Below are 18,626 nucleotides of genomic sequence, written 5' to 3' on the forward strand. Positions count from 1 at the left end.
CGCGAAAGGCCTGGCTGGAGGCCCAACCTTCCAAGTTCTTTTACAAAGCTTACAAAAACTGAAAGACCACTGCAATAAAAGTGTGAATCTGAGAGGAGGATGTATTGAATAAAATCATAATTAACTGATTCTCTCATATTTTCTCTTACCTCAAGCCAGAAACTTTTCGGCATCTCCTCACACATTGACCCCAGTGTTTAACTGGTACTTAATTCATCAACATTAAAAGGATGAAAGGTAAAGTCGACTTTGGTGGAATTTTGAACTCAAAACGTAAAGACAAGCAAAATAACACTGAGCATTTTGCTGGGTGTGCTAACAACTCCGCCAGCTAACAGCTTTTATGGTTAGAAATATTGATTTCAAATTTTAGCACAAGGCCAGCAATTGTGATGGGAGGGAGTAAGTCAATGAAATCGACCCTAGTGCTCAACTGGTGCTGAACTGATCAACCCTGAAAGGATGAAAGACAAAGTTGACCTCGGCAGGATTTGAATACAGAACATAAAGACAGGTGAAATGTTGCTAAGCATTTGGCCAGCTGCAGTAAGGATTCTGCCAGCTGACAGTCGGAAACATTAGAAATATTAACATGCAAATCGTGAATGTATCTCCATTGGTATATTCCATGGGAAAATAATAAAATAAAGTAAATAGCAAAAGAAATCTGGTTGAATGGTTCCAAAGACGATTGATACTGACCACGACAAGCTTTCCTATCAGTCATGAGGGTATAACCTGGGTTACATTCACAGCGGTAACTGGTCAGGGTATCAACGCATGTATGTTCACATCGATGGATAGTTACATCTTCACATTCGTTGATGTCTGTTGAAAGAAAGACATAGAAAGAGAATAAACAGTAAAGTGGTGAGACATAATAAGGATTTCAAATTTTGGCACAAGGCCAGCAATTTCAGGGAAGCAGGTAAATCAAATCACATTGACCCCAGTATGCAACTGGTACTTATTTCATCGACCTCGAAAGAGATCAGCTGGTCGATACTTACAGCAGTGACGTTCATCAGTTTGATCAGAGCAGTCAGGATTCTTGTTACAAGCTAACAGGTAATTAATGCATTCTCCATTGTCACACCGAAATTGTCCAGGTGGACAAGTTGGTGCTGGTGTTACTGGAATGGTAAAATACATTACAATTATTCACAAGAAAATCAAGGACATTATATATGCCTGTGTGTGTGTGTATATACATATATATACATATATATATATATATATATATGTATATATATATATATATATATATATATATATATATATATATATATATATATATATATATATATATATATATTTGAGGTTTGATAAAAATATATATGGAGCTGTTGCTATGGTAATGGAGCATACAGAATGATGTCACTTGGCACAGACTGACCTTGAACTCTGTCTCACATGCACATTAAGTTAAGATGTTCTCTCTTCCATTATTTATAGCAGTACTGGCAAGTAAAGTGTGTGGAGAGAGACATGGCTTGAAGGTTATCATTGTTCCAAATTCCAAAACTCAAATTCCACTTGAAAGGAGCATGATTCCAAGATGCTGAGAAATTCCAAGAGAATGCAATGAGGCAGCTGCTTGCTAACTGGAAACAATGCTGCATAAGGGGACCACTTTGAAGGGGACCACTTTGAAGGGGACTACTTCCAAGGAGATTAGATATCGAATTAGTATGTGTTGTAGTTTTTTTTTTATAGCACCAGTCATGATACTTTTACATCAGACCTCCTATATATATATTTATATATATATATATATATATATATATATATATATATATTTAAACACATACTCATACACACACACATATATGTATAGTTTTAATGGTGGAACTTGAAGTAGATCAAATATTCTTTTCTACTGTAGGCACAAGGCTCGGAATTTTGGGGGCCAGTCGATTAGATAGACCCCACTACACAACTGGTACTTAATTTATTGACCCCAAAAGGATGAAAGGCAAAGTCGACCTCAGCGGAATTTGAACTCAGAACATAAAGACAGACGAAATACCGCTCAGCATTTCGCCCGGCGTGCTAACGTTTCTGCCAGCTATGTTTTCATGATTCCACCATTTTTTTGTCTCTAGAATCTCTGAAGAAACAAAGCAAAAACAAAGAAATAAAAAATGGGACACTCACAGCACACCGATTCTTTTTCATCTGAATTATCGTGGCAGTCATTATCTCCATCACAAACCCATGAATTAAGGATGCATCGTTTGTTATCACAAGTGAAAAGGTCTTCTCCACATTCTGGATATTCTGAAATCATAATTAATTTCAATAATTCATTTGGATTTTCATTTAATAATGTCTATGTGTGTTACACAGTTTTCTTGAGTGTTGGGCCTCACGGAGGCTATGACAGATGACCGAGGCCTGTATACAAAAGGACTTACCACAATTGCCATGTTCGTCAGAGCGATCACCACAATCGTCTTCACGATCACAAACAAATTTTGATTGAATGCAGCCACCATTTGCACATGCAAACTCATTATCATCACAGACATCTGGTGGACAAGACTGGCGTTCATCCTCTCCATCGGCGCAGTTTTTATCTCCATCACATACAAATTTCTTTTTAATGCATGGGTAAATTCCAATATTGCGGTTATGCGTGCAGTTAAATTCATCTGCAGCACATGCAATATTTCCTGAAACACAAGTCAAGAGTAAATATTTTAATAAAGGAATGTAGCATAAATTTTGATTCGTTATACAGGTAAAATGATACGCATTTGTCTGTGGATGGTGTTGATGTCTAAGTACATTTCAATGACCCAAGTATTTAACTGGTATTTTCTTTCGTCAATCCCAGAAAGATGAAAACTAAAGTGGACTTTAGCAATATTGAAGTCAGAACAAGGCTGTTGCAGTGAGTGTCACTGGCCAATCTCCATGGCAATGCCTTAGCAATTATGTCTGCGAAGTGCAGTTAAACACACCATTTGTTCTTTGAGGTCGCATGAAAGTGTAAGCAAAACAGTACCATGCAAGCAGTGCTCTTTGTCTGAGGGATGTCTTCTGAGAGATATCTGGTCAAGGGGAAATATTACCTTGCTTGGAAACAGGTAAGGGTTGATGACAGGAAGGGCATCCAGTTGTATAAACTCTGCCTCATGTGAGCATGGAAAAGTGGATGCTAAACAATGATGATGTTGGTGATGGTGATGATGATGATGATGAAATAAGCATGATTTCTAACTAATATAATAAATGTAGTAAATATGACAATTTCACTCCAAGGAATTCAAGATAGCAAAAAACTACTTCAGCCTCTGAAAGGGACTAAGACTTGTCGGTGCTAAAAATTAATCCCTTTTTAATTATGGCAGTTAATAATTCACTCACGAATGCCTGCACATCTGCAATGGGAAGTATTTTATGATGAACCAGGAGTTTCTGAACCTTTCATCATCATTTATAATGTTTTATTTTATTTTCATTTTTATTATTATGTAAATTTTTGAATAGTTTTAGAAACACAATTTCTTTTTTTCTCAGAATGTTGCATTGTAGCAAATTGCTGGGCCAGGTCATGAAAGTTTCAGAAAGGGTTGTATCTCAAGTAGGGGTCAACCTAGATGCCGCAGGAGAAACACTTAGTGAACGATAACTTCTGTACTTGGTATTTGTTAACATGGAGAAAGCCTTTGACAAGGTACCTAGTCCCTCATCTGTTGGTCACTGCAGAAGCTAAGGGTAGCTGACGGTGGTGAGAGCCATCCAGGCCATGTAAAGAGATGCTGTCAGAAAGGTGAAAGTCAGTAACGAATATAGCAATGAATTTACTATGCAGGTAGGAGTTCACCAAAGCTCAGTTCTCAGACCCCTCTTGTTTATCGTAGCCCTCTAGGCCATAACAGAGGAATTCAAGACTGGTTACCTATGGTTACTTCTCTATTTTAATGACTTCGTTCTTATAGTTGAATCTATAGTAGAATGATAGAAAAATATTTGGGAAAGGAAGCAAGGTCTGTAATCCAAGATCCTTAGCGTTAATAAAGACCAAAGTGTTAGTAAGTAGGAAAACAGATAAATCACTAATTCCTTCTGGGAAATGACTCTGCTTGATATGTAGAAAAGGTGTAGGTAGAAATTCCATCCAGTGAACCCAGTGCAAGATATAAACACATAGGAGGTGCAGTGGTATAGCAGGTAGGTTAACAGAGGGAGTAGTCTTTGTGTGTGGCAGATGTATTAGGGTCGGCTAAAAAGTTCACAGGCTGACCAAGATACATTCAAGGAACTTGACCAACTCCTGTTGTACGTAACAAACTTGTTTTTTTTTTTTATATATATTAATGACAATAAAGGAAACTAAGATAATCAGTGACTTACGACAGTCAATGGTTTCATCCGAACCATCAGAGCAATCGTTTTCTCCATCGCATAACCAGGCTTTATAGATGCACCCTCCTGAGCCGCATGCAAACATGTTGCTGGCACATGTTAAATTCACATGACCTGAAATAAACAACTGCACAGATTTTATATAAAATTTCACAGAAAAAATAATAATATTCATTGTTGCCTTAATGTCTTTTAAAGAGGAGGAATCATTCTTTATTTGAGGAAGTTTTGATATTCATCACATTTGATACCCATTTAAATACAACGTTATAGCCTGTATGTTATTACATTGAAGCTGATTGATAAAAAGCTAAATTTATTTAATTGAAACTAGACAAGGAGAGGCATTAGACTAGGTCTCACAATATAATCTATAAGACTCCAGATCCCAGGGGCAAGGGCATGATCTCCTCAGCTGGTCTTTCTTGGAGCAGAGTGTAGCAAACTTAAGAACCACCCTTGGTGGCACAAACTCTAGTCACACCACCACAGGTGATAATTGTGGATACTGAAATGGTTTAAAGCCAAATTAACATTCATTGGTTCATTAAAACTCATTGAGATATCTCTGAAGATTTGTGACACAGAATACAACATGTGAGATTTTGAGACTGCACAAAGTAGCCAGTTTAGATTTGTGTGTTTGCTGTAGCTATATTTAAGGTATGTTATGTGTGAGGAAGTGATTACTTGATTAAAGAAAACTGGCATCCCATCCAGGTGGGGAATATATATACCATTAAAACCAGGAAACCGGCCCTCATGAGCCTGGCATGGCTTGAGAAGGAAACATGAATTTTTTTTTTTTACAATCAACGTGTCTTCTTTGATCAACATAGAAATATAAAAATGTGCTTCTTTACTTACAGTTAGTTGGTTCATCTTCCCCACTTGCACAGTCTTCAGTACCATCACAATACCAAGAAGAAGGAATACAGCGGTTGGCTTGCAGGCATCGGAAATGGCCTGAAAGAAAACCATGCACATGGAGTCATTACTCAATTCTCAAACATTTCAAGTGTTTTTACACACATTTGCAATTATATTTGGAGTAAAAATTAATTGCTAGTGTGCAACCAGCCATACCTGCAATTATATCCGTCAATTAATATACTGGGGTTAATGTAATTGACTCGTCCCGCTCCCCATAAATTGCTGGCCTTGTGCCAAAATTTGAAATTAGTTTTAGAGAAAATGGCAAGCCGGCAGAATCATTAGCACATCAGACAAAATGCTTTGCAGCATTTCATCTGTCCTTACATTCTGAGTTCTAATTCTGCTGAGGCTGACTTTGCCTTTCATCCCTTTAGGGGTCAATAAAATAACTACCAGTTGAACACTGGGGTCAATGTAACTGATCTACCCCGACCCCCGAAATTACTGGCCTTTTGTCAAAATTTTAGACCCTGTGACGATGCTTGAAGAATTATTTACTAACCTGTACAGTTTGCAGACTTGCAAAACATAACGTTTTCATCAGAATTATCCCCACAGTCATTGTCACCATCACACAGCAGATGTATTCTTATACAAACATTAGAGTTTGGGCATTTCACTCTATTCTCTGGACACGTCATGTTGTTGGCTGCGAGGAAGAATATTTTTGAAGATTAATCATACTAATAATTGCAATCATTTAGACTGATTTTGATACCAAATTAATCTAATTCACCACCAATGTAATCAGGGTTGGATCCTTTTAATATTGGAAATAGCCCCAAAACAAAATGGTACCTTTGGGCCCTTTTTGTCAAAAGCTATTTGTGAGTTTTCCCTTTTTGTATTTGGTTTTTAAGATTCCTGATTTGAACTCATGTCTTGAAATATAATTATTAGTAACATAAGTGGTATTAATTCCAAAAAGTAATAGTTATCCACACTTAAAAGTGAATATTGTGTTACAAGACAGAATTCTGCATTATTTACCATGAAAGAATCTCTCATAGGGACTTGGGGTGCATATAAGCACTCGTGTTTATATCGCTAGCAGGAGATAATCATTTGCAGCACACACATGCATGTGTGTGTGTGTGTGTGTGCACACATACACACATGCTCTTTCATTCTCCCTCTCTCAGATACATTCACACTTCATCGAAATAAATATAAATATAAAACCTGGAAACTAAGGGACAGGCAGACATGAAGCAGACTTGGATCAGTGAGGGAATGTCATTGATGACAATTCAACACTAATAAGAGTTCAGAAAAGATGGCTGAGAGTTGAGAATTGAGGAAAAGTCATGGATGATCTCTGCTCCATGAGGAATGAGGACTTGGGTTTTAAGTTATTTGTCCAGGTCCATTAACCGAGAGAATATGACTTCAAGCAATCATGAAGAAGAAATTCGATCTCCTTTGAGTTTTTAAATTGAGACAATGAAATAAGTGAGATACATCCAGGAATGAAGCAAATAACTAAGTTTGTAGAAATAAAATTGTGATTAGAGACATTTCATTGTTGCAGTTTACTGAATAAATATCTGCATGACAGAATCTACTATTTTAAATCGAATAATTGGAAAGTGCGAAAGGTCAGTTGCCAAGATACTTGACCTTTTGTTACCATGTTTCTCTTGGAATGCTCTGCTTTTGTTTTAATTAATTTTGAAAATAATGAAGAATATAGTGAAGCAAAATTATCGTTAGTAATTTGGCGTTTGGAACAAAAATTAACTTAAAATTCTCTTGGAAGATTTTAATTTAGATTTCCTTAAAACAGAAAGTTTACACCATGGAACCATTTTTAAAGTTCTTTGTTTTTATGGATGCCCGTCTCAGATATGTTCTTTCTTCATGTACCTGATAAAATTTCCCTCCTAAAGACGCCAGACTGGCAAAGTTGTTATTAGCAGTGAAATACTTACGGCAGTTCTTTTCATCAGTCTGCTCTCCATCCCGACATTGGTCGTAGCCATCACAAACCTGTTCAGCATCGATGCAACGGTAATTCTTACAGGTAAACTGTGCTGGGCCACAGGTTGAGGCATCTGGAAATAGATGATGAAATATTCATTTAAAAACACAAAATAAAAAAGTTCAATTAAAAAAAGAGTTAATTGTAAAAAAAAACAAAAAAACTATGTTTGAAAATTCATTCTTTACATTAGGGTTGTACAATATGGTCAAAGCAAAATATTAGCTGTTCATATAAAATATTGGTTGTCTACAATATCTTTTATGTCCTACTGCATTGCATGGTGCAGTTAAACTTGACTGGTTTGGTCGTGCAATGTGTATGAATGAGGGGAGTTGCATAAAGCAGAGCTGATTGTTAAATGTGGACGTAATTTGGAGATCCACGAAGATATGGAATGAAGCAGCAAAGTCATATTGTTAGGCCCCATAGAGGGGATGTCAAAGGGCAGAGATGAATTGTGATTTGCCATGTTCAAGAAAACCTACCAATGTCAGTCAAAATAAGGTGCTGAAAGCATGTCATTAAGATCTATTCCTGTACACCCAAACTGTACCTGTCAAGCCTTCTCAATGATTCATCTTTGTAAGACTCCACCCCTCTAACTACAGTACTATTACTCAGCTGTTGTAGTTATATGAAAGAAGAAATGCATTTATTCCTTCCCTATTTTTGTGCTTTGAGTAACCCTCTCTTGTAACCACTTCTGTTGCCACCCTGCCAGTATTCTCCACACCATCCACTGAATGTTACTTTCCTTTGAGCACCCTCTCATATCTGTCAATGATTTCCTCTTTTTAAACTCACAATATCCATCCCTATGTACTTCTGACTCCTGTCTCTGTCACTGTGCATCTTTTCTCTCCGCCACACTTCAGCTCATTTCCCTATTTCTTATATATCTATGCTTAAGTTATGCTGTTGCTCTCCATCTTCTTTTCTATGTATGTTTTATCTCCTATCTTCTCCTCCTCCTCCACAACTCACCCCTATTTACCTTAAATTTTCCCCCAAACTGAGACTCATCATTGCCCACGCCTCCATCCATAGTCACCATTCACTTCTGTTTTCCCTTATGTCTTCATCTCTACTGCCTGCTAGTCTCCTTTCACGTTCTCATAGACCTACCTATCCACCCAGCTATCCTCAATTCTCCTCCTCCAGTCTCTCTCTCTCTCTATCCACCTCAACGTTACACCCTGATACTGCATTTTCACAATCCTTTCTCCCTTTTCTACTGGAGAAGCCATGTGTTTGCTCTGCAGCAAAACACTTGTTCCTGTCCTTTTATCATATTTCAACCTCTTATCAGCTGGCTCAAAGCCACCTCTCTCAGGTCTGCAATCCCACTCTGTCAAGAGGTTCTTGTCTATGAAATTATTTGGTAATTTCACTAGTGCTGGAGCCACGGGAAAAAAAAAAGACATGCAGTTCCCCTATAAAGTTGCAAACGCTAAGAACGGCTTTCAGTTATGGAAACCTTGCCAAAGCAGACATTAGACCCAACACAGCCCTGTAGTGGTTGGATCCTGTCAAATCATCCAATCCATACTAGCATGAAATACAGAAGTGAAATGGTGATGATGATGGTAATGTGCGTATGTGTGTGTGCACACATGCATGCATGTGTGTGTATGCAGATGCATGGGTGTGTATGTGTGTGTGCATGCTTGTGCTTCTTTGTCTTGACGTGCAATTGCTGTGAAACAAACATCACCATCATCCAAGCAACATCGTTCATTTCCAGTCTTCCATGAAAACAAGTCTGGCAATGGCTGAATATTATTCTGCTTGGAAACAGATGATTGTTGGTGACAGGAAAGGCATCCAGGCATAGAAAATCTACTTCAACAAATTCCATCTGATCCGGACAAGCATGGAAAAAGTGAACATTAAATGATGATATTGATAGCTGTTCATGATGATGATGACGATGACAATGATGACAAGGATGGCAATGACAACAACGATGATTAGGATGATGATGAATGATAGAGGTCAAACTTACCACAACCGATTTCATCCGAGTTGTCAAGACAATCGTCATCGAAATCACAACGAAACAGATGATTGATACAGCGTCCGTTGTTGCATCTGTACTGAGTCTTCTCACAAGTGTGGGTCGCTGGTGAAGAGGAGCATATATTAGTTCCCAGTGGTAATCATACAACATAAAATGAGAATAATGTGACATGTAAATGGATTTAATAAAGCAAAAAATTCTAAACTTGGTGAAGTTATAAATGCAATGATGAAAGAAGCTCATTTTAATTAATTAATTAATTCATTTTATAAAATATATTATACAGAATAAAAAAAAAACAATTATGAATGAATACACGCATTATTGTGAAGACATGTAGCCTAGTGGTTACGTTGTTGCATTCACAACTGCCAAATTGTAGTTTTTATTCCTATATTGGGCAGTATGTTGGGTTCTTGAGCAATATACTTCATTTTATGTTTGTCCAGTTCACTCACCTATAAATGAGTAATGCTGTGATGGACTGGCATCTCATCCAGGTAAAATGGGATAACCAGTCCTATGAATCCCAGGAATTTACTTTGATTCTCACTGTTTTGTGTTCCCATATCATTTTAATATCAGTTTAGAAAACCTCAACATGTACAATATAGAGATATTAATGAATTAATATTCCCATTCTATCATTAAATCACAAAATTAATTAACATAATCACAATTATTTAATGATAGCAAGTATTTTGCAACTCCATTCTTTGTAGCAAGGCTATCTCCACATGTCACATGGTGAAGATGAATGGGTGATGACTGTTCACTACGTGCTACATATGTTTCAATAGCATAGCAATTTACATGCAATTGGTGTATTACATAAAACAAATCACGAGTTTTTGAAATACAGCAATTGCAAAAAAAATTACCATGTTATCAAAACGTTTGTAGTGTGAATTGCACTGTCACTGTCCATCCATCATCATTTATTATATTTATAAATACATGTATGTGTTTATGTGCCTATGTATATGTGTGTATGTATGTGTGCATATGTATGCGTTTGTATGCATATGTGTTTGTGTGCATTTGTGTGTGTGCTAGGCTTCTCTCTGCCTCTACATTGACAATAAAAATCTCTTCTTTGTATACGTACTCAATGTTAGAAGTTTGATAAATAGAAATCAATAAAATAGATATCAGACTTAAAAAATAATTTCTGGAGTCTATATGATCGACTAAAACACTTCAAGGTGTTGCCCCAACATGACCACTGCCCATTAACTAAAACAATAAAATAATAGAAAGTATGATGACAATGACCATAAATTAAATAATGAAATACTGACCACACAAGTTGCTGTTTTCATCAGAACCATCCTTGCAGTCATCGTCCTGATCACATACCCAACTTTTGTAAATGCACTTTCCATTTGAACAAACGAATTCAGTATCTGAACAGTTGTGGTTCTGGGGGATACATGTTTTGTATTTACTCACTACAGATGAAGTTCCATTACACGAGCATTCAGCTTCTCCATTGGGTGCAGGATGACATCCCTGACTGCAACCTCCGTTAAATAATTGACAAGGATCAAGCTTACCTGGGAAGAAAATGTCAACTTTAGTGAACTTGAGCAAGATATCTAAGTAGAAATACTTACAATGGTGATTTGATACACAAGATATAACCATTATGACTAGTATTGTTTCTAATGGTAACCAATCCTCATCTGAATTGTTTAATGTTTGTTTTGTTGTTTACTTTGTACCTTCTCGCTTTGTTCCAGCCTCACACAGCAACGTTCCTTCTTTAGATATCCTCCTCCTCCTCCTCATCATCATCATTTAACGTCCGTTGTCCTGCTGGCATGGGTTGGACAGTTTGACCAGGGCTGGTAAGCTGAGGAGCTGCACCAGACTCCAATACTTACATATAAACATAAGATTTCATATATTTGAGAAAGTGTTACATAAATAAGTCATTGTGGAATAATACAACAATACTTGGTATATTTTAAGTCTTAAAATTTGATAAAAGAGGAGAAAAGGAAAATAATAATTAACTCACAGTTTTGTAAATCTGCAGAAAAAACCACAATATCGTCTGGAAAGGACGTGAGGTATTTTGTCATTCTTATGGTATTGGCTCCAGTGTGTTTCTCAGCACGATACATCAACCCTTTATGAAGCAAAAGGGAATAAAATAAACAGGAAAATATACAAATGTTCTACACTTATTGCAGTAGACATATTAAGCAATTTTCTCAACTTAGGAGGAAGAAAATAAAATTCTAAGGTTCACAAAGAAAAATATAAAAGTATCAAGCAAATCATGTAGGCATTCTCTCTCTCTCTCTCTCTCTCTCTCTCTCTCTCTCCCTCATTCTGTATAACAAAAAAGGGTAAGGGGATAGATAAAGACCCCCTTCAGTTATGAATGACCATGGGATTGCACCCAGAAAGTTACTGTCTGAGGCAAAAGTCCGGACAAGGTTGTTTATGGAAGACCAGCAGTCACCCATGCATATCAGCCTCCTCCTCTCCATGCCACTGATGCTATCCAGAGCAAAGGCAAAGACTGATACAGCTTGGCACCAATGACATCGCAACTCATTTCTATGGCTGAGGGAACTGGAGCAACGGGAAATAAAGTGTCTTGCTCAAGAACACAACACACAGCCCAGTCTGGGAATCAATCTCACTACCTCATGATTGTGAGCCCAACACTCTAACCACTAGGCCATGTGCCTTCTGCATGTGCGTGTGTGTGTGTGTGTGTGTGTGTACATATATTGAGTCATCCCATGAATAATGTGGAAGATGGAGTGTCAATACAATGGCTGACAATATGGCAGTGAGCTGGCAGAATTGTTAGCATGCCAGAGAAAATGCTTGCCTGTATTTTGTTCATCTTTACATTTTGAGTTCAAATTCTGCTGCGATTGACTTTCCAATTCATCCTTTTGAGATCGATAAAATAAGTACCAGTTGAACACCAGGATCAATGTAATCAACTTACTCCTTCTCCCAAATTGCCGGCCTTGTACCAAAATTTGAAGCCAATAGAATGGCCAACTACTACTGGATGTTGTATCTTGAATCTCCATCAAATGCTCAGAAGCTTCTGAGTTCCAGGCATAGATTCCAAGAGAAAAAGAAGAGATTTCGAGGTGATGGCTACTAAAAATGAATGAAACTCTTACAAAAAGTCTATTTTCTCACCTTTCAATCTTCTCACCTTTCATTTGTGCCATTTGTGCCATTTTATTTTACCAAATAAAGTATCGATTTCATTTTTATTAGTTTCATTTTGTCCTACAACATGAGGATGTACTTCCAAATTATGGTATATTTTATCATGGAATTCTGAGAAAGTTTTGGGTGATGGAAATGAGCCTTTTTGATATTATGAATTGGTGCCACAAACATACATAAAGTAACATAGAATTATGAAAGCAATTTTCATAAAGTTCCATTTCACAGACCTGTGTATATTATTTATATATGAAGAGGATTAGTTTGCAATACATACACCTAAATGAACTTATCCAGTAGATGTAAAGACCGAAGACAGTTATAGACGTTGGTTCATATGTGGTGGCAACAATCACATCACGGTAATGTCCATCGAGAGAAATTCTTTCAATCTGATTTCTAAAGAACATTGAAAATAGACACATATATAAAATACTCTCAGAGAAAATAAAATGAAATATAGGAAACATTATCACTAAAAGTAAAAGCAAAAACATTAATTAATTTTTCGTTTTTAATGATGGAAATTAAAGCAGATAAAACTACAAATAATAGCTTGCAAATGAAGACTGCCACTCTATCAATTGAGACAATGAATGTTCCAGTTAATCCAGCCTGGGGCTATAGTGTGAGTGGAGTTGGTAGATGGAAACTGAAAGAAGCTCATAATGTGTACATGGGTGTGTGTGTGTGTGTACATTTGTTTTGATATCACCGATAGTTGTAAATGATGTTGCTCTTTTCAAGCTTTCTTTGAGAAACATGTTTGACCATATGGGGAAATATTATCTTGCTTGGAAACAAGTGAAGGCTGGTGACAGGGAAGGCATCCAACTGTAGAAAATCTGCAGCGACAGACTCTGACTGATCCGTGTAAGCATGGAAAAATGGATGGAGAGGAGGATGATGATGATGGGGGGAGGAAGAGAGAAAAGCAAACTTTATTTAAGAATACACATAAAACAAATATTTTCTGTCAGGTACAAAAAAAAGAAGAAACTCATGACAACGAAATTTATGCAACTTACTTCAGTGTATCAGCCCAATAAAGCTTTTCATAGGTGTAGTCAATTGCCAGGCCATCTGGGTCACCTAAGTCAGAGCTGACCAGCACAGATCTTTGATTACCAGCCATAGTTGCTTTTTCAATGCTTGGTGACTGACCAATGCCTGAATTCGACCAATACATGTACCTAGAAACATATATACAAGAAAGTTTGTAATACAATGTCGCACTTGTGGTTTCATGCAGGTGTTGTGTATATACAGATTGTGAAGGTGCATGGTTCAGTGGTTAGAGCATTCGGGTCACAATCATAAGGCCATGACTTCAATTCCCAGCAGTGCAGTGTGTCCTTGAGCAAGGCACTTTACTTTACATTGTTCCAGTCTATGCAGCTGGCAAAAAACGAGTTGTACCTGTAATTCAAAGGGTCAGCCTTGTCACATTCTGTATCATGCTGAATCTTCCTGAGAACTGTGTTAGGGGTATGTGTATCTGTGGGGCGCTCGGCCACTTGTATATGAATTTCACAAGCAGGTTGTTCCATTCAATGGATCAAATGGAACCTTCGTTGTCGAAACCAATGGTGGGGGTGGGGTTCCATTCTACAGATCAGATAGAACACAGTGAATTCAGAACTGGGTGAGTGAGTAACAAATTCATCCGCAAAGAGAAAGACAACCAACAAAGGCAGACAATAAAGGAATAAATTTTTATCTCTTAAACATAAGAAGTACTAAATAAGGTTCGGTTAAGCAGATCATATCAGAGCAGGATGACCGATTGACCACCTGGCACTCCATCGGTTACCTTGGATAATGTTCCAGTTGATCTGGTCAATGGAACAGTTTGCTTGTGAAATTAAGGTGCAACTGGCTGAGCACTGCCAGCTTGTCCCCTTAATAATACTAATAATAATAACGATGGACCCCCCCCCCCCCCCAATAAAGGCGACATGTGAGTGTTCACCTATTTGCTGAATGACTCGCACAAATGATTTGTTTATAGTGCTCAAATGTTCATGTGCATTAGCTCACTCGTTCCATCAAATCAATGTTGGCTGAACAGGTGTATGGTGTACCATACGTCAGGTGTCAATTGATTGCAGAGCAACGTGAAATAAAACATCTTGCTCAAGAACACAATGTACCACTTGTTCTAGGAATTGAAATCACGATTGTTAGATCGTGAGTGCAATGCCCTAAGCACTAAGCCATGTGCTGCCCTGATGCAGTACCAGGCAGTGGATCTCATGGCTTCTGATCTTAACTGATTGGAAGTGTTATCATGTACATGTTCTGTGTTAGTGTAAAAGATGGACTACAACAAATATTCTGCTCAATACCATGGATTTGCTTGTCAGTTGCTTGACCTTCACCAGCTGAGCATGTCCCTCAGTGGCTGACAATATGTGCATCTCTGAACACGAGCAGAAGTAATAGGGACCATCATAGCCCTGTTTTGAGAGGGATTCTTTGGGGGTTTGAATAATTCACCCGTGGTAGCATAGCTATTTCATTCATCACCCTTAAACAAACTTTATTCAGGGGCCTTTTGAGAGGAATGGGCTATTTGACCTGATGAGAATTCTAACTGGGCCCCACCTGCAAGGTCATGTGCTGGTTATCTTGATATGGGTTCACAATGTTGCGCACACATGATTCTTATGAATGTGCCTGTTGTACCCTTATCAGACAGGTAGTCATGGTGGGTATATTAGATTTCATATATTTGTACCCCAGCATCACTTTAATGGCATGTGCTGCTCTCTCACTCAATAATAATAATAATGATAATAATAATAATGAGACTGTGCCCACATCCTTAGAAAAACCCTATAGATTTTCATTTAGGGGTTGTATTATATGGAGATATTTCCCATCTGCCCTTGCCACTTCCCCTGGCCAATCTTTCAGTTACAGTATAACATCTCCTACCCTTCACTTGTCCTAGGGTACTGGGTGTGTCTAAGCAGGTAATTGCATTAAACATGCAAATTGAAAGTAAACAACTGTGATAATAATAATAACAATAATAATAACAACAACAACAGTAATAATAATAATAATAATAATGAATAGTTAAAAAGGAAGGCAAAAAATATATAATATATAATTATATAAATATATAATCCTTTTAAATATGAGATAGCTCAGCTGTGGAAAAGGAAAAAGGTGAAGACAGTGCCAATTATTTTTGGGTCTTTGGGGACAGTACCAGAAGATATGATCAGAAATATGAAAGGAATGCGTATCGGGTGTTCAGCGGAGTTGTGGCAAAATGTTTGCCTCCTTGGCATGGCCAGAATCAACAAGAAAATATTAGATGGTTGAACAGAACAGATAACATGGTACCATAGGCTGCATGTAGCAAGCCGACTACTCATGCAAGACTCTAGCAAAAGAAAATTAAAAGCAACCTGAAATGGAAGAATGATATTAAAAATATTAGAAAATAGAAATGCATTGATGAAGTGAGTTAGAGAATACGTACCCTTTACAAGGATCAAGCACAATGCTCTTGGGTTTCTGTGTGGTTAACAAATTAGCCTTGTATGTTGAGTCAAAACTCATGACTGAAATCCTATTGTATAATGCATCTGTCCAGTAAATCTTTTTCCCGGTCCAGTCAACAGCGATTTTTCCAATAAAAGCTGAATCAAATGGAAGACAAGTTTATATCAGGTACAACTACATTAAAAACATGTAGGGTAAAATACACTAACAACCTATGCTACATGTTAAGTGAATGTTGAAGTTGCAGCGTCACAAAGGATTTGTGTGCATGTCTTTTATTGTTTTACTTGTTTTAGCCACTGGAATGTGGCCTTGCTGGGGCACTTCTTTGAAGAGTTTTAGTTGAAGAGATCTACTTCTGGTACATTTTTTCTGAGCCTGGAACTTATTCTATCAGTCTCTTTTGCTGAACTGCTACATTATGGGGATACTCTCTCTTTACACTTTACTCGTTTACTTGTTTCAGTCATTTGACTGCAGCCATGCTGGAGCACCGCCTTTAGTCGAGCAAATCAACCCCAGGACTTGTTCTTTGTAAACCTAGTACTTATTCTATTGGTCTCTTTTGCCAAACTGCTAAGTTACAGGGATGTAAACACACCAGCATCGGTTGTCAAGCAATGTTGGAGGGGGAGGGATACAAACACACACACACACACACATACATATACACGACGGACTTCTTTCAGCTTCCGTCTACCAAATCCACTCACAAGGCTTTGGTCGGCCCGAGACTATAGTAGAAGATACTTGCCCAAGGTGCCATGCAGTGGGACTGAACCTAGAACCATGTGGTTGGTAAGCAAGCTACTTACCACACAGCCACTCCTGTGCCTATGGGAACAAACCAACAGAGGTTGTCAAGAAGTGGAGTTGGAGACGAACACAGATTCAAATACACACACACACACACTCATACACACACACACGCATAGGTTTCCACATTGAATATTTACCATATTATATATTTACCTAGTTTGTTCACTGGATCAATAACAAACTGCTGACTGGTTTTTGTTTCAACATCATATCGGACTATAGCTGCAGGATTGTTTATACCATAGTAAATCTGATTGCTTTTAGCATCATATCCTACACCACTAACTTCGCCGGTGGCTGCAATAGTTGTAACCTTTTGATTCGTTCGGTTAGGATGCAAAGATATTGTCTGGATGCGAGAAGCAATTGCCATCAGCAAAAATTCCTTTGATGCTGAAAATAAAAGGGTATTGCATGGCAGAAACAAGGCAGGTATTAAACAAATGGATTTATTTTATTCTTTAATCTGAAAAAGTGAAGGTACATGGTCTAGAGCAAAGGTTCTCAGCAGGGGGCCATATAGCCCCTCGGGGCGGGGGGCATTTGGAGCTTGAGGTGTTCGTTTTGGAGCAAAGGGGCTCTCTTGTACCAAAGAGCACTCTTTCGATAGATATGAGGTTGATCTCATAAGTGTCACATGATGGAAATAAACACAATTACCAAACTTTCAATTTGTTATTTTGTTTTCTTTGCATTTCAGTTTGTACACCTGTACTCCCGACTGCATGAAGGCGCATATGTAAAACGATGTCCTTTATTGTTCTAATCATTATCCGCTGATATCAAAATAAGTAGTATATTGAAAATTATTTTCTGGTGGGGGGAGGGCATTTGTAACTCCAAGGGGGACTCAAAAAGGGGTGAGGGGCTTTGGCTAAAATGGGTTGAGAACCTTTGGTCTAGAGGTTCGGTTGTGGCACATTGGGTTCTTGAATTAAATGTTTCATTACTCCACTCAACTGTAAGAGTGTAACCCTACGAGGGGCTGGTGTACCGTTCAGGGGCAATATTGTGATATTGGTCACTTATACACCATTGAAACACAATAACTGACCTGAGGAGACCTTTGGTTCAAGACAGAACCACCACCATCACCACCACCATCACCACCACCACTATTACTCTGAAGAGGAGATAAATCTGTGTCTGAACTACTTGGAGGATTACATCATCCAACATGTCATGCCTTAAGATGGTAGAGTGTGATTTGAAGGAGATCTGGCTGTTATTTCTAGTAGTTTGACTCTATAGAGGGATGCTTTGTTGAGTTAGATACATTTAGACTCAGAAAAAATAAGGAGCAGAGTAGGTTGTTATGACCGTGAGGGAGATTTGGTTGCTATTTCAAGCAGTTTGATCCTATAGAGGCTCTTTTTTGTGGGGGCTCAGAGTCACTCAGCCTTATAGAAATTAGGAAAGAGGAAAGTAAGTTGTTATGACCATGAGGGGGATTTGGCTGCTATTTCTAGTAGTTCAAGCCTACAGAGGCTATTTTGATGGCTCAGAGCCACTCGACAAGCTGTAACAGCCATGCTCTTTGCAAGTGTCTTCACATCTGTACCATGAATGAAGTGTAAAAAAGAATGTTGTAGGGAAAGGAACGATTGCAGAAAAACTAGCATGTATCTTACGTTTGCATTTCTGTCCATCAGAATCGAGGTCCCCTTCAACACATTTGCACACAGGCTGAGGGCTTCCAGCAATAGCAAAGCATAACTGGTCACACCCACCATTGTTGACAGAGCAAGGATTACTGGGATCTGA

The 18,626-nt window shown here is 38.0% G+C and overlaps 1 protein-coding gene across 2 annotated transcripts in view; it reads right to left on the reverse strand.

Moving 5' to 3' along the window:
- LOC106881999 (low-density lipoprotein receptor-related protein 2) overlaps positions 1–18,626 on the reverse strand; it is a 146,098-nt gene that overhangs the window by 37,307 nt on the left and 90,165 nt on the right. For both annotated transcript variants that reach the window (XM_089356328.1, XM_089356329.1), the window contains 16 exons: positions 18,494–18,622; positions 17,016–17,255; positions 16,021–16,180; positions 13,553–13,717; positions 12,802–12,923; positions 11,338–11,448; positions 10,616–10,870; positions 9,300–9,416; positions 7,242–7,364; positions 5,813–5,959; positions 5,242–5,340; positions 4,363–4,488; positions 2,418–2,675; positions 2,158–2,280; positions 1,011–1,133; positions 703–828 (listed from right to left, as the gene is read on the reverse strand). In XM_089356328.1, coding sequence (XP_089212454.1) covers positions 703–828; positions 1,011–1,133; positions 2,158–2,280; positions 2,418–2,675; positions 4,363–4,488; positions 5,242–5,340; positions 5,813–5,959; positions 7,242–7,364; positions 9,300–9,416; positions 10,616–10,870; positions 11,338–11,448; positions 12,802–12,923; positions 13,553–13,717; positions 16,021–16,180; positions 17,016–17,255; positions 18,494–18,622 — 2,424 coding nt within the window. The remainder of the gene's footprint in view (positions 1–702; positions 829–1,010; positions 1,134–2,157; positions 2,281–2,417; positions 2,676–4,362; positions 4,489–5,241; positions 5,341–5,812; positions 5,960–7,241; positions 7,365–9,299; positions 9,417–10,615; positions 10,871–11,337; positions 11,449–12,801; positions 12,924–13,552; positions 13,718–16,020; positions 16,181–17,015; positions 17,256–18,493; positions 18,623–18,626) is intronic.

Source organism: Octopus bimaculoides, chromosome 8 (genome assembly GCF_046866305.1).
Source record: "Octopus bimaculoides isolate indiv1 chromosome 8, ASM4686630v1, whole genome shotgun sequence".
NCBI lineage: Eukaryota > Metazoa > Mollusca > Cephalopoda > Octopoda > Octopodidae > Octopus > Octopus bimaculoides.